This window comes from Rhodnius prolixus, unplaced genomic scaffold (assembly GCF_049639745.1).
Source record: "Rhodnius prolixus isolate KJV_2025 unplaced genomic scaffold, Rpr scaffold_9, whole genome shotgun sequence".
Taxonomy (NCBI): domain Eukaryota; kingdom Metazoa; phylum Arthropoda; class Insecta; order Hemiptera; family Reduviidae; genus Rhodnius; species Rhodnius prolixus.
Window position 1 is genome coordinate 13122705 of NW_027411604.1, and position 17612 is coordinate 13140316.

General features: G+C 36.2%; 1 protein-coding gene across 4 annotated transcripts in view; it reads left to right on the plus strand.

Annotated features, from left to right (window-relative positions):
- Positions 1-17612, plus strand: part of LOC141453907 (uncharacterized) — a 637650-nt gene that overhangs the window by 493243 nt on the left and 126795 nt on the right. For all 4 annotated transcript variants that reach the window (XM_074127531.1, XM_074127530.1, XM_074127532.1 and 1 more), the window contains one exon: positions 13570-13714. In XM_074127531.1, coding sequence (XP_073983632.1) covers positions 13570-13714 — 145 coding nt within the window. The remainder of the gene's footprint in view (positions 1-13569; positions 13715-17612) is intronic.

Here is a 17612-nt window from a genome sequence, read left to right on the forward strand (position 1 = left end):
ATTTATTTATTTTTTTTTTTTTATTTTTTTTTTTTCTAAATTTAGAGTAAATTTAAATGAAAAAAGAAAAAAAGTGAAATAAATGAATTTAAAAAAAAATTTGAATGAATAGAAAAAAAAAAAAAAAAAAAAACATAATAAAATGAATAAATAAAAATAATGTTTTATTAAGAAATTTAAATAATTTAAATAAATAAATAAATAAATAAAATGACCACCACCTTAAACTAACCTAACTACTTGACTAATATGTACACTATATACAACCCCTAGAAACGAGGCTACACAGGTACATTCGCTATAGCAAAGTGGCCATGGGCAAGAGTATGAACACGATCGACTAGATGTCGTTTGTCGTCGTGGGGCGAAAGAGATACTTTTTTCTGTTCAACGGAAAAGAGTTTGTGCTCTTTTGAAATGATTGTTCTAAAAGAGGTGGTAAACTCTTTTCCGTCGAACAGGGCAGCCACATAATCATCAAAAGTTATTTTCTTTTCCACAGCTGCCTTTTTTATCCCTTTCGCCCGTTTTAACTCTTGTCCCCGGATACGTAAAGCGTACATTTTGGCGCGGAGGCCCACGAATTCAGTTACAGGCTCTCCGCTGGCCTCGTCCTTGAACTTCCCCAACACTTTTTTATTTTTTGTGCTGTAAAGTATATGTCCGTTAGGGTAGTCTGAAGTGTCCAGTTCGTTTATTATTGTTGTTAAGTCACTGTAAAAGTCTTCCGTCTTAACTTCATAAATTAAACTATCTGTATCGGTATACATTAACTTAAGTTTGTCTGTATCGTACCTTTTGAGCATAGTTTTGTAGTGGAACTCGTACATCCGGACTTTGGACAGATCAAGTATGGACATTCCAACATAAATCGGTTTGTTCATCGTGATCTGCTCAAAGTCCAGATGCACTGCCACTAAAGTTTCTGTATATACTGTCCGGTCCTTAAAAGTGGGTTTTGCTATAAGTTTTCTCAGTCGTCTTTGGTCAGTCACCAGTTCTATTTTCGTCCGTTTGCGTACGTCTTCCATAAATTTTCCAAAAACGGCGTTGTTCATAAGTTTGTAAAAGTCTTTGTCAAAGTCGTTCGTCGCCTGTTGTCTCATGTGAGTGTTGAGGTCGATGTAGGAACGAAGCCAACGGGACTGTCTGAATCGCAGCGCCCTATGTACGCGTACTAACCGGAGACCTAGGCCCATGGCTTGCTGCAAATTGACGAAGTGGACAACGTATTTCTCCCTGTTGGACAATGGAGCCAACAGTTTCTTGGTAACTTGTCCCGGAGGCACCCTATTCTCCGGGAGAAGGGGGAAATCGTTGTGCAGTTCGTGCAATTTGCTCGGATACTCTATGTCGGCTTCAACAATATACCCGAAGGGGCCATCTTCTTGCATATTGCCCCAGTCTAGAGTATCCGGATGTTCTACCCACTCGAAACCTCCAGAAGGAAGCGGATTTAACATTGCCCACCCGTACAAATTATTTGCATCTAGGTAGGCAATGTATTTCGATTCCTTAAGGGGGTCGCGATCTGGGTTGAGGTATTTATTATCGGCTTTGCTATAGCGATGACTGCATTGGCAAATGCCGCCCCTTATGCCCCGCTCAATCATTAGGAGCTGGTCATAATCTGTAAGGAGTTCTAATTGTATCCCTGTACACTTCAGCATGGCATCCCAAGCCAGTCCTGGGGCCGTGAAATACCAGGCAGGGTCCAGCGAATATGCTCTTATGCAAACATCTCTGAAATTTTCAAAGATGTCACATAAGAGCATTACGTCTACCTTAAGGTAGAGCTCGCTGTACCCCCCTAGGGTTCTAATATCGAAGGCCTCCCAAACTGACTGAGCATGCTGATAGTCTTCGTCCGAGATATGGCATTCATTAAGGGTGCTATAGAATGCCTCCTTAGGGGGTAGAACCGTCTCCCTAAGTTTCTCGAACGAGTCTGTGTAATCGTAGGGATACACTCCTTTTCTTATGACCAGATCCATCTTGTCTGCGGGGAAGAATTTACCCATATCTATAAATTTGTTCTTGGGCAAATTCTTGGACAACCTATCTAAGCTGGAAGACAAGAAGCGGAAGGTGTCCACAAATCTGACGGTTAGAGCGCCCACTTGTTTGCTAAAAGAGATATATTTCTCTTCGCTGTTGGGGATGACGTCAATGCGACTTGTGTCATACCCCAACTGGCGTACAATAAAGTGGGCGTCATATCCGCTCAGATTGTGGAGGAAGACGGGAAGGAAACGAGGAGTGCGGTATAGGATATTACAGGAATTGTGAGCAGGACCACGATACATACCACTGATGTGATCGTGATCCGCCACCTTAGGATTGGATCTAGAGAAGGATTTGTGACAAAGGTAGCAGGTTTGGGACTGTTGGAAGTCTTCCAGCTGAGATGGTGTCAGGGGTAGCATTGGCCTCTTTATGGAGTATACCAGAGCCACCTTCTCGGCCACTGCCTTTATGTATGCCATGAATTTCTCTGCAGAATCTTCACCTGTATAAATGTAGGGTTCTGCAGGGAAATCGGCAGGAAGACAGTGGCGTATGTCTTCTGCAACTTTAATATAAACACAGAAGCTCATTGGAAGGTGACTCTGATAGGGAGTCGTGTAGGTGCGACTCGAATTGCCATCGCTGGGAATTTTTTTTAAAACCGATTCAAAATCTGCGTAGATGACGATGGGAATCCTCATCTGATTTTGCACTTTAGTAAAAGATACAGTTGGAGGAGACCCATCGTCATTGCATGTGGGCAGGACAATTCGAGTCGCTCTGTTCTCTCCACAGTACTCCATATGCTCCTTCACCCGCTCAACGATGTTCACGCTGTCGATGTTAAAGTGCGTGAAGCATCGCTTACAAACGTGTACCCTTTGTTCGTGCTCAGTAATCTGACGGGCCACTAATTTATTAAAATCTTTAATATAGGTATAGTGGCTCCGTCCATTTTCCATCATTAGGAGAAGGAGGTCGCGATGGTCTTCCTTCTCCTGCTTCACCACCTTTAAAGGGTACACGTTTCCTTTCTCTCCAAGGGCGAAAACATTGATGCTTATGTTATTAAATTTCTCAAATTTTTTCACCTCATGGAGAGGAGTGGGGAAGGAAATGCAGTCAAAATTGTACCTGTGTTCTAAATTTTTATATTTACTTTCGCGTTCTGGATGAATAGTTACGAGACGGGAGAGAATGGCATACTTGAAACACTGATCATCATTGTTTTGGACATTTATAACCGCTTTTCGATTCGCAATGTGGGGAGGTAAAGGGATGTAGCTGTTACCTCCCATGGGTTGGAAACGGTTCACCCTTAGAAGGACCCCATCAAACCCTTTCAAAAACCACCCGCTCCCCTTTAATGTGGACTCCTCCATCTCAGTCACTAATTTCTTAAAACTTTCCTTTAAGCATTCTTCGATGGAGGAGTCTTCATAAATTACTTTATTCTTAGTCTTGAAGGCGCGATCACATGTTTCACCTTTGATGTTTTCAAATGTCGCCTCCAAGACCAAGTTGTACTTGAGGGGAGCCTCTTCCACGCATTCTGCAAGTAACTGACGCAATGTGCCTAACTGGGCATTTAAGAATTCCATTGCATCAACTACTTCAATGCATGGAAGAAAGAAAGTCCGAAGAGTCCCTCCGTGCGCCGTTTCCACTTCATACAAACTTCCGTTGGCGGCATCTATTCGAGCTCTTTTAGTCATGATGGTCAGTGTTTCATTGCCACAACGACGCATGTGCGCAGTCAACGTCTTCTTAGAAGAAAATCCCTCGCCGCAAATATTGCAAAGATGGCGTTGACTGCGCGATATACATGTAACTTCGTGACGATTCTTGTTATCTTCCCTTTTAAATATTTTATGGCAATGTAGACACTCCATAATTAATAAAATAACACGTAATATAAAATAATAATAAGTAATATAAAATAATAAGTAATGTAATGAAAAATATTAATAATACAAATATATATATATTTTAACGCGGTTATTTAATACATACACAAACTAGAATAACACTAAATTACTAAATAAATAATTATATATATATACAACTAATAAAAAACTAATAAAAATTAACTATGTAAAAATACTGAATGGAAAATATGAAATATAATAAAAATAATAAAAAAAAAAAGAGCAATAAAAAATAATTTAACGCTAATAAAAATTAACTATGTAAAATACTGAATGGAAAATATGAAATATAATAAAAATAATAATAAAAGAGCAATACAAAATAATTTAACGCTAATAAAAATTAACTATGTAAAATACTGAATGGAAAATATGAAATATAATAAAAATAATAATAAAAGAGCAATACAAAATAATTTAACGCAGTTATTTAATACAAATTAAAAAATTATTTTAAAATGAAAAAAGAATAAAAAAATTATTTTAAAAATAAAAAAGAATAAAAACTAGAATAACACAAAATTACTAAATAATTATATATATATATACAACTAATAAAACTAATAAAACTAATAAAAATTAACTATGTAAAATACTGAATGGAAATATGAAATATAGCAAAATAATAAAAGAGCAATAAAAAAAATAAAGAAAAAAAACGAATATATATATTTGTAAAATAACAATTAATTAAAAAAAGTACTTGCTTTAGAAAAAACAGGCAGGATGTTGGAATAGATGTTGTCACCAAAAACTCTGAACGCTGTATGAGCGCAACAGAATTCGGAGACTTCTTTTATATCGATTATAAGTAAAAAACAGGAAATGCTATAGACTCTTGTGATTGTTATGCTAAGGGTAGGGGGTATCAAAGTTAGTTACTGACCAATGCAAACACGGCATGATCGGACGTGCAAGTTAAATAATACTAAGCCACATATAAATAATAATAAAACATAAAAAATGATCATAGTGTTAGTGATAAGTATCCAAATACACACACACACAAAGTTAAATGAAATTAGACAATAAGTCAGTTCAAATCATGTTGGAACTTGTCCGTTAGCTGATATGATAGAAGGGGGCAGTTTAAACAACAGAGCGCTGTTCATTATCACAAGAATGTCGGCAAGCAGCAACTACTCTCAAGAAGTAAGTGATAATTATTACTTTCTCTTAAATGCTAATTTTAATTGCATACTATTATAGTAATAAAAATACTAATTATTATTAATATTTTTTTTCAGACTTCAAATGCCCAGGTTTGGGATTTGAACATCGATTGGGCGGTGGGAGATTCCACCCCCAACCGTTCAGGGGCCCTTAGGCCCCATTATTACGACAGCGAAGAAGAAGATATTTTCGATAAAGTAATTAAATAACAATATAATAAAAAAAAAAAAAATGCATTATTGTTTTATATTGATCTTGATATATATATAATTAAACAAAATATTTATTATTTCTTTCAGGCGCTGCAAATTGCAGAAAAGGAAAAATTGCTATCTTCCTCCTCGAAAGAGGAGGAAGATCAGTTAATTCAAGCCTGCCTGCAGGCAGAAAAGGAGAATGAAGCCTGCCTGCAGGCAGAAAAGGAAAATAAAATCATGCAACAATACCTGCAGGGAGAAAAAGTGAAAGATGAAGATTTAGTGGAGGCCTGCCTGCAGGGGGAAAGGGATTTTTTTAAACATTTCTTTTCTTAAACAATAAAAGAAATGTTTAAAAAAATTCCTTTCTTATGACATCTTTATTGATGTCATCTTTTTTTTTTTTTTTTTTTTTAATAAGTTTATTTTTTTTTAAATCAATAAAAAATGTTTTTTTTTTTTTAATTAATTTTGCTTCATTCTTATTTTTTCCTTTGTACATTTGAATTATTCCCATATTACAAGAAAGTTTAAATGGGTTAAGTATGATGATTCAGACTTGAGGTAAAGTAAATTATTAAAATATAACACAGAAATAATATGAGTTAGCCTATTGAGGCTACAACGACATATTCAGGTTTGTATAGTTGGTAAAGCGAAATACTAAGAGATATAAGAATAATATAAATATTTTGTCTTTCGAATTAAACATATAGAGAAAAATAGAAGTCTTTATTCAAAGGAAACCAATCTATAGACATTATTTTAAAGTTAAGGTTATAACAAGTTGTGTTATAATAATTTCTTATTTTATTTTTTATTTTTCAAAATATGGTAATTGAAGGAAGTAATTGAAATTGCAACTGCCTTCTGTATATTTAAGATCTCTCTCTCTCTCTTACTCTCACACACACAATTCACTGGAGTTTGCGCATGCCTAGTTGATAGAAGTTAGCAGTTTAAATAATATTTCTTATTTAACCAGCTGTTGTTATATATATTACTTATACTAAGAAATAAAATCGATATTAATCAATACATATACAACCGATATTATAGCCGATAGAAGTAATCGATATTGCAACTGCCTCCTGTTTTTTTTTTTTTTTTTTTTTTTTAAAGATCTATCACACACTGGAGACTGGAGTTTGCGCATGCGTAAATGATACAAGTTAGCAGTTTAAATAATATTTCTTATTTAACCAGCTGTTGTTATATATATTACTTATACTAAGAAATAAAATCGATATTAATCAATACATATACAACCGATATTATAGCCGATAGAAGTAATCGATATTGCAACTGCCTCCTGTATTTTTTTTTTTTTTTTTTTAAAGATCTATCACACACTGGAGACTGGAGTTTGCGCATGCGTAAATGATACAAGTTAGCAGTTTAAATAATATTTCTTATTTAAAATAGAAAATACAAAAGTTAAGGAAGGGGTGGGGGGCTACAGGTGCTTGCTATAGAAACCTGTCCTGAGAGGTAACCGTTTGGAAAAAAAAGATGCAATTCTATTGGCTAGTTACAATGTGACGTAATTGTGGTGGAGAGGGGGGGGGGGAGGGAATGCTAGTAGTAGCTGGTAGGACTAAGTGTTAGTTCGTGTTTAGTTTTTAGTGAGTGAAGGTCACGTCATCAACAGCGAATGCAGCCCAGGTGGAGGGGGTAAGTTTCTTCATTATTTAAAGTGAGTCAGCCATTAATATTTAAGTTCAATATTGTGTGTGTGTATATATATGTGCCTGTGTGTGTAACAGTGAAGGGGGGGGGGGAGTTAATTTAAATTGGTTATTAAAAGAAAAAAATCTTAGGAGAGGGGGCTAGATTTTTTTTTTTTTTTTTAAAAATAATTCCAAGGTAAAACATAAGAGTACATTAAAAACTACAGTGAGCGAGACTATCACTGTGGCCGAGTGGTGAAGATGACGTGGCTACCAGCACGAAGGTTGTAGGATCGAATCCAAGGTAAGAAATAAAAAAAATTCACCCTCCTCTCCATCAATGGGCGAGGGGGTGAGAGGTATGTTTCAGGTCATCAGCTGGCATGAGGTCCGCCATCTTGGAGCTAACAGCTGGTCGGAGCACAGCTGTGGTGGTCAACAGCTGGTCAGAGCACAGCTGTGCACAACAGCTGGTATGAGGTCCGCCATCTTGTAGGAGGAGGAGGACAACGAGCAGGAGGAGGAGGGGTGGGGGTAAAGGTAAGTGCCATGTAGTAGGAGTAGGGATAGGGTGGGGTGGGGGGTAGAGGAAGTGTCGTCGAATTCGCTGATTGGAGAGGGGAAGGGGAGGGGGTAAGGGGGGAGGGGGGAGGGGCGTGGCCTAAACCCTCGTCGAATTCGATGATAGGCCGGTGGGCGTGGCCAAAAAGAAATCCTGCATTCTGATTGGCTCCTCAAAAAAAGCGTCCCAGAACCGCCATTTTCCCTCTACTTAATTGAATAAGCATTTGAGGTACACTTTAACAAATGTATTATAAAAAATTATACATTTTAATTATTAATTAAAGGCTTTTGTTTGTCGATAGAAGAATAAACCTTTTTAAATTCAGCTGGATTTAGGTCCGCAAATGCTCGATTTAATTCCAAATGGAACAACGAACTGGGACTTAGCATGAGTCTTCCACTTATCCTGGATTTCTATCTCAGAATCACTGTGTTCTTCATACAAGTTACAGACACACTTACGAGGTGTGTTCAAAAAGTAACGGGAATTTTTAAATTTCGCGGGTTTGGAGAGTCTGATTGTAAAATATTTTTTTTTATTATGTTGGTACACATGCCCCTGAAGTACGATAAAATTTTCAGTAATATTCATTGTTTACTTCTTAAGTGGCAGCCGTTAAGGTTAGACGTGTTTTTCGAGCTTGGCGATTTTTGTTTGTTAAAAAAAATGGATCAAAGAATTTGTATTAAATTTTGCGTAAAAAATGAAATAAAGTGTAATAAAGTGTGTGAAATGTTAATAAAGGCATATGGTGAGTCTGCTATGAGTAAAACAAGGATTTACGAGTGGTATAAGCGTTTCCAAGATGGCCGCGAAAACGTTGAAGATGACGAACGACCTGGACGTCCAAGCACATCAACAACCGATGAAAACGTGAAAAAAGTGAAAGAAATGGTTATGAACGATCGCCGAATCACAATCAGAGAAGTCGCTGATGATGTTGCCATATCAATTGGCTCATGCCATGAAATTTTTTCGGATGTTTTGGGTATGAAACGTGTGGCAGCAAAATTTGTTCCAAAATTGTTGAATTTCGAACAAAAACAGCGGAGAATGGAAGTTGCTCAAGAGTCACTCAATGAAGTCGACAACGATGCGGATCTACTGAAACGTGTTATAACAGGTGACGAAACATGGGTTTACGGATATGATGTCGAAACTAAGGCTCAATCGTCCCAGTGGAGGCATTCTGGATCGCCAAGACCGAAAAAGGCTCGACAAGTGCGGTCGAATGTGAAGGTTATGCTCACTGTGTTCTTCGATTTTAATGGCATAGTGAATCATGAATTCTTGCCACAAGGTCAAACAATCAATAAGGAGTACTACCTACAAGTTCAACGCCGTTTGCGTGAAGCAATCCGAAAAAAACGCCCGGATTTGTGGCAAAACAATTCATGGATTTTGCACCACGATAATGCACCTGCTCACACTTCATTGCTTGTTCGTGAATTTTTGGCCAAAAACAAAACTTTAACGATGCCCCAGCCTCCATATTCGCCAGACATGGCTCCATGTGACTTTTTTCTATTTCCAAACATAAAGAGAACATTAAAAGGCCGTCGTTTTACAAGCGTAGATGACATTAAAAGCGAATCGCTGAAAGAGCTGAAAGCTATCACAAAGATCGAGTTTCAGAAGTGTTTCGAGGATTGGAAAAAGCGCTGGCACAAGTGTATTGTATGCGAAGGGGACTACTTTGAAGGCGACAATATTAATGTAGATGAATAAATAAATATTTTTTTCAAAAAACGAAAATTCCCGTTACTTTTTGAACACACCTCGTACATATAATAGAATTCTGGGCCAAGAAGTGGCGGATTAAAATGATCCCACAGAAATGCCAGCATGCCACGTTTACTCTCCGGCAGGGTTCCTGTCCACCTGTCCTCTTCAACTGCAAATTTCTTCCGGATCTGGTGCGCTACCTTGGGCTCTACATAGACAAACGACTCCTTTGGAACACCCACTCACTAGACTTAAAAGACAAGCAATGACAAAACGTGCGAAACATCTTTACAGACTACTAGGACGACGCTCCAAATTGCCCATTGAACTCAAACGCTTAATATAGAACACGATTCTCAAACCTATGTGGACTTACGGACTAGAGCTGTCAAAGACTATGTTTGAGACAGCCAAACCTACAAACATACGGACAGGACAGGACATTTCAATCAAAACTCCTCCAACAGATAGCTGACGCTCCTTTCTACGTGACTAACTTCACTCTTCACACCGACCTCAACATTCCCTTCATAGACCAACTCGCCAAGACTAAATACCATAAATTCCATACTGCTCTCTCTACTTGCTCTAATCCACTTGTACAGTCTCTCGTTTCCTCTGACATCCCTAATACTCCTCGCCGACTGAATCGCCAGTGGCCCCGCGACTTCCTTGCAGTCTGAAGACCTAAACGCCATTACTCTCCTATCTCTCCTCTCTCCTATAGAGAGTGCTACCGCTAGGTAGTTTCTCTCCTCCTGCTCTTCTCCCGCACCAGTTCATCTCATTCACCTCCTATTTACTTATTGTATATATTTATACAGATTGTAAATTACAAAATAAATCAATAAATAAAATAAAAACCTTTTCATAAAATAAATTTAAATAATAAATTATAAAACAAAATATAAATTCATAAATTTAAAACTTAAAATAATAAATTTTCAATCGAGATTTAACTTGAAATTTTTGCTTGTATTATTTAAAACGTTATTAAAAAGGAAAGCCATTTCATATCCATCCCTTTTTTGATAAAACTCGATAAAATTCGCTTCAATTCCTCACTATAATGGACTGAAGTTGGTTCATCAGGTGGGTCCTTGTAGCACCAATAAAATGTAAATTAAGTGTTAATGTCTTCAGTTAAGTTTCCTCTTTGATAGTAGCCACGGTGATTGCTGTTAAAGTATCGATGCTTTGCTATTGCAAGACAACTCAAATAGATCGGTGCCAGTACAAAGAAAGAAGTCTTTATTAAATTGAAAAGTTACATAACTTATAAATTTCTTAAATATCTATAAATTATAGAATTCATAAATGCATAAATGATTAATAAATCAAATAATAATAAGAAAGACAAAAAAGATACTTTAATTTTTAGCCAAAAAGTCGCCCACATGGTACTTTGACCAATCAGCACCAGTATTTATTATTATTATTATTGTTATTATTAATAATATTGAAAGGTCCGTCAAAAAAAGAAAAACTGAGCCAATTTCTTTAGAGCATTGCCGGCCACCAGGTTCTCTCTTTATACGAGGGTCGTTTGAAAAGTCCGTGCAAAAATAAAAACTACTTAATTTTTGGGGGTAAACCTTTTTTATTTTTCAACATAGTCTCCTTTTAGACTTATACACTTCGTCCAACGCTGCTCTAGTTTGTTGATCCCTTCCGAATAATAGGATTTGTCCAAGTCTGAAAAATAGCCATTCGTTTCTGCAATCACCTCCTCGTTTGAATAAAATCTTTTTCCCCTCCAGCCATTTCTTCATATTGGGGAACAAATAGTAGTCCGAGGGAGCCAAGTCTGGAGAATAGGGGGGATGTGAAACGAGTTGGAACCCTATTTCCATTAATTTTGCGACCACAACTGCTGAGGTGTGAGCTGGTGCGTTGTCGTGATGGAAAAGGACTTTTTTGTGGGCCAATCGTGGGCGTTTTTCTTGCAGCTCGGTTTTCAAACGGTCCAATAACGATGAATAATATGCACCTGTAATAGTTTTACCCTTTTCCAGATAGTCGATGAGGATTATTCCTTGCGAATCTTAAAAGACAGTCGCCATAATCTTTCCGGCCGAAGGAACGGTCTTCGCCTTTTTTGGCGCAGATTCCCCCTTGGTAACCCATTGTTTAGATTGTTCTTTGGTCTCAGGAGTGTAGTGATGTATCCATGTTTCATCCACAGTGACGAAACGGTCCTGCGGATTCTTCTGGAACAGCTGCAAACCGTCCTTGCAACACTTCACACGATTTCGTTTTTGGTCAAGCGTGAGCAATCGCGGCACCCATCTTGCGGATAGCTTTGTCATGTCCAAATGTTGATGCAAAATATTATGTACCCGTTCATTCGAGATGCCCACAGCACTAGCAATCTCACGCACCTTCACTCTTCTGTCATCCATCAACATATCATGGATTTTATCAATGATTTCTGGAGTAGTAACCTCAACAGGGCGTCCAGAACGTTCAGCGTCACTTGTGCCCGCCCATATGGCCACTCCGAAAATTTTGAAACCACTTATAAACTGTTCTAATCGAAGGTGCAGAGTCACCATAATGTTTATCAAGCTTCTCTTTAGTCTCCTGAGGCGTTTTGCCTTTCATAAAGTAGTGTTTAATCAACACACGAAATTCTTTTTCGTCCATTTTTTGAAAATCACTCGACTTCTTCGATTCAAACGAATGCCAAACACAAAGAAATAGACCGATCTGGCTGAAACTTGGTGTGTGTTCTTCCAAGAGATGCTACTAACTAAACATAACCTCGATACGTGCCAGTAGTGCTATCTCTCTGACTTTGCACGGACTGTTCAAACGACCCTCGTAGACTCTACACAAAAAGGGTAACAGTACCTACTCTGTAGAGTTTCAATAAGAACATCTCAAAAAAATCCACATAATTCTCAAAAGAAAAAGAATGGGATACTAATTGTTCAGATCTTTGGTTTCCTACCAAAGTTCATGCAATAATGTTAATTATATCGAATTAATTGAAAATGATCTAAAAAAAACAACCCTGGTTTACTGGTTTGTTCCTTCTTTTAATACCATATATTTTCCAGATGGGTCACGTTGTACAGGCTTTAACTACTATTGGCTCTAAATTTATGTTGGCAGTAAAGTTATGCATAGGTTTATATCTACCATGTGGCTGCGAAATGTTTATCAATGGATGTTGGTTAATCAGTAGCGGTTCCCTCAGGGAACAGGCTCTAATAAATAGAAACAGTGCACGCCTACATTTCTAATTATATTCCTACGCTTTTGTTACAATTCCACTAGATCCAGTAATGAAATCAATCTTATTACTATGGATCCGAGCTATAACATCGTCATTATATGTTTTGTAAATCTTAATTTTAGATTGAGTCAAGGGATGAATTTAAATTTTAAACTGAACAATTGGAAAGTTTATCTTTTTTATTAAAATAAATAAAATTAAGGCTCTACTTTGTAATTCAAAACGCCAGCTCAATATAATTTCCCCTTTTTATTTAATTCAATTCGCTTAAATAATATTTTTAATTCCATATGTTTGTCTTTATTTCGAAAACTAGATAACCTGGTCCTTTTTTTAAATTAATTATCACACATAAAAGCCTTTTCTATCCTTGAAATACTGCTGTCCCTTAGTGCCCCCTTTTCTATACTCTGTGTCCACCTACTGCCGCATCTTCTAACCGCAAGGGTCCAATCTCTTTGCCCAACTACCGCGGAGTATTTAAAGCACTGAGTAAATGTTAAAATCCACACCTTCCTAGGACTGTTAGGGCTCGCATCCTCTAGCTTTCTGTCCTGGTTCTAGATCTAGCCAAAGATCTTCAGATGACTCATGAAGGCTCATAGATGATCCTTGTTTTGTTTTTCCAGAAACACTGGAACTATTCTCATTGATAGTTATTTTGTCGCCATTATGATGCAAAATACCAGTGATCTATAATTCGCTTTTTTTATTCAGTTCAAATCACTTTAATAATATTTTAGCCAAAAGCTTTTTTTTCTTATCGTCACCCGCAGCGTTTTTATAAGTACTGTTAACCTCCGTGAAGAGTTTCCTCGTTACAAAGATCACTATCCATCGCTGACAGTGAGCAGCAAGAAGCTCCCAGGTGGAGAAAATCTAAAGGACAAGCTGCTGGATCCAGGACCTCTGCGATGGAGTGCACTAATTTTATTGATGTCTTCCCTAATTTATTGTTTAAAAGGATTGTTTTATTAAGCATTAGATTAAATTTTGTCCCCCCAAAATTTATTGTTAGCTGATAGTCAATATTAGATTTTAATGATAAATGTTTTGATTGCAGAACTGGCCAGCGGTTGGGTGGAGCACATTGACGTGGTGGAAGGTGGACTAGAGGTTGTGGACGGAGACAGCCTCGCGCTGCCTCAACTTGTCTCCCTTAGACTTATATCCAATCAAATTTTACTTCTCACGCCGAAAGCACTGTTGTAAGTAACTACTTCAAATATAATGAGTTTTGAACTTATATAATTTCATATCTAGAATAATAACAAGTAACTTTCAATTATGAAGTACAGAAATCATTTACAATTTTAACGTCTTGATAAACAGGCATAGATCCTGCTGCGACTAGACAGATGTGAAGGTCACCCATGAGCTATAAGAATAATTTCAGACAGCCAGGCTGCTTTCAGAGAGCCCTGGAGAAGCCTGAATGCTCATCAGAGCTGATTAGGGAATGCTGAATAAGACTTAAGGATTTAGAATGATAGGAGTGGACCTTTTCGAGGTTTCTGGACATCAAGGAAACCTAGGAAATGTAAAGTTGATTGGTTTTTACTCTGGGAAATGCGCACCGATGCCAAATGCCATTGGTTCATAGGCTTCCTTAGATTGCCTCTAAATTGTTCCATTTAATTCTTAATAAATCATTTTAACATGCCATAGAACTGCAAAAATGTGCAGTGATATAAAAGCTCTTACCAATTTTTAAGAAATACAATAGTTATGGTTGTCACAGACAATTATAGTTTAAGTGGGGGCAAAAGTAGAAGGGACACCCTTAACTACCCTACCTTGATGGAAATAGAATTGATAGCTGACAATCACATCGATAATTATTATGAGTTACCAATTCAGTGCGACCAACTTAACCAATCATTTCGCAAAATCCTCCTGCATCCGCTCGAATAATCATGTCACCGCTGCTTCTTGCTTTACCATCATTAATTATAGTTAATCTTACATTGATAACTTAAAGATTAATTAGGTTCTTCGGCATTATATTTGAATGATAGTAGAAGGTATTTTGGTGCGGTTAGCTTTTAATTTGTAAATTACTTTACAAAATTCATCAACTCATCACATTCCTCAGATACTGTATGTACAACATTCTATTTGTGCCATTATTAGGAAAAATGATTAATTAATCAAAGATATATTTGCGTAAAAATGTTGAATAAGTAATTTTAAAGGAAATGTTATCGTTTAAAAAGTAAAAAATAAATTGATAAAACGCTAGTGGGGGTAAAAAATTAAGTTAATTAATTTTTACATCCAATTAGTGGCTTTGTTAGTAACTTAATCCTTGTTAGCATTTACGAGAGAAATAAAATAAAAAACTGCAGGAAGTAACATCTTAACTTCCTGCAGTAAATGGCATTTAATATTATTTTAGATGAGCATTTTCACCCCCTGTTAGATCTGTAACAATGCGAACATAAATTTAGTGGATTTCTTGGAAGGTGTAGTTTTGGCTGGTGACGCAAAAACAGAGGTCTTTCTCTTCTAGGCTGTTGAAATTGTATTATTAACTGATAATCCACTAGCACTTCGGATAAATATTAAGTTTTTTGATGGGTTATTAGGATCAGTGGAATCTGATCTGATCTGTGAATTTGGCCCAATCAAAAATTATGATCTTCAGAAGAATGGCATTATCAGAGTCATCTTTTCTGTCCCATCTAGAAAAGGGAAGCTAAACTTGAATTAATTTTAAATATGTTCCGTTATGTGCCAAACGTCTGGTTTATAAATGTGTTTCGCATTGCTGTGGTTTGTTATGGTGCCCCCAGGTTTGGGGTTCTCAGACTTTTTTACTGATGGAGAGATTTTTCGAAAGATTAAGATTAGAAAAGCTGGACGAGACCTAAGCCCCACGTCATCGCAGCCAAAAGAGGCTTATTGTGCCAGCTCTCCTTTAGATCTAGTAGACGAACCTTCCCCTACTAAAGAAATTGAGGACTTCCCCTACTAGATCTTTTTTCTTTCTAACTTATATGGGAAATTTTATTTTACGCCATATTCTCGTATTTCTTTTTAAGTCAGATATGTTTTTGTTAACGTTCATTTATGGTTTTTTGTTTGTTACGATGTTCAGTCGACTCTAGCAGATATTGCCTGCACTATATTATACTATACAGGGTGAACCAGTAAGTATTGTCCATAGGCCTACTGTGTGTAGTACATCTAAAGTGGAGATCAATGACGTATTGGCCAACTTCATATTTTATACTGTTCTTTTTTTCTAAAATCATTACTTTTTTGCAATAAAAATGTTATTACTCAGAAAGTTTTAGTCCGAATTCGATTCTGGATGACACGGTTAGAAAGACAGATAAATTTTCTAAAAATTGATATCATTTCGAAGCATAAGTTATTCTCCAAACAGCCTCAATCTTTTTCTGAATGCTGGAAAAATAAAAGTAATCGAAATTTTTAAGTAAACTTATTAGACCCTTATGGGGATCATTGTCAGACCAAGGTGCTGGCACTTTTTATAAAAGTTTCCTTGTTTAATGGGCTTTCCAGGATTCCTTTTATCTTCGTATGAGAAATTACTTTTGTTTTTGCAAGAAAACGTGTCCACGAGCACTCAAGAGTGTTAGTTTATCAAAGTTGTTTAATTAATTGAAAACTCTTTTAGATGGACCAGTAGTCAATTTTTAAAGTAGATTGTCTTAAATTAAGGAAGTCAAAGGTTACAAATTGCACTTTTAAAAAAAAACACGTTTTCTTGCAAAAAAACAAACGTAATTTCTCGTACGAAGATAAAAGGAATGCTGGAAAATGATATACCGTTTGAAAGCCAACATAAGGCAAGGAAACTTTTATAAAATGTACCTCACCTAGGGTCTGATAATGATCACGTAAGGGCCTAATACGTTTTCTTTAAAATTTCGATTACTTTTATTTTTCCAGTATTTGGAGGAAGATTGAGGCTATTTGGAGAATAACTTATGCTTCAAAATGGTATCAATTTTTAGAAAATTTATCTGTCTTTCTAACCGTGTCATCAGAATCGAATTCGGACTAAAACTTTCTGAGTAATAACATTTTTATTGGAAAAAAGTAATGATTTTAGAAAAAAAAATTGAAGTGACCCTCTTTAGATGTACTACACACAGTAGGCCTATGGACAATACTTACTGGTTCACCCTGTATATTATGTTTTTCATAATTGTAAGCATTAATCTCTAATACAAATATATTATTATCATCATTAAACACAAATGAAGAGATTTTATCAGCTCTTAATTATTGAATTTCTGTAAGAGAATGAAATTTTTAGTAATTAATCGGTGTTGAAGGTTACTAAGTTTTGACTTCACTTAATTACTGATGTTTTCATATTATTTGAATGTACAATTTGATCAAAGAGCATACTTGAATAGGTAACTAGTGTCGTTTGTCTTCCATCGTAACAAGAAGCCGCAAGAAAGTATAATAAAGTCATATTTAAGTGGATATTAAAATGAAATAGCCTTATTTTAAAGCAGGTAGTCCGTAAATCTGAGTAAAAAGATTTCTTTTCTTGTTGTTATTTCACAATACTTATAGTTAAAGGCAGGGTTAGTTATTTGGATCCATTAAAGAAACTTACCTCATTACAATATCCATTCATCGCAGTGGTCGGAGCAGTTACAAGAACAACTTCTAACTTAATACTTATGGAAGCCAATTAAAAATTAAAATGAGTCTAGTTTCCTTTCAAACTACTGAATACACTTTTATTTCGCCAATCCAAATTTATTAAACAACGAAAAGTTCGTTTTTTTTAAAAAAAGGAGTTTATTAAAGTTATTTTAATTTTAAATTATATTTTTATTATGCGTTTGTATTGTTGCTTATATTTTTAGGAGTGAAGTTCATGAATTAAACAAAAGTTAATTTTGAACTTTATTGGGGCTGGTCTTTGTGAAACTATAGTTAGGAATTTAATATGGAGGTATTACTTTTGGATACGAGTGTTCCCTCTCTTCTATAATAATCATTCACCATCTGCCAACCAATAGGAGCTCTCGTCTTTGAGTTATATCAAAGATAAATCATTTTCAAATGGTTCCACAGAAAACTAGGAATTGGAGGTGCCAAAGCGAAAAAAGG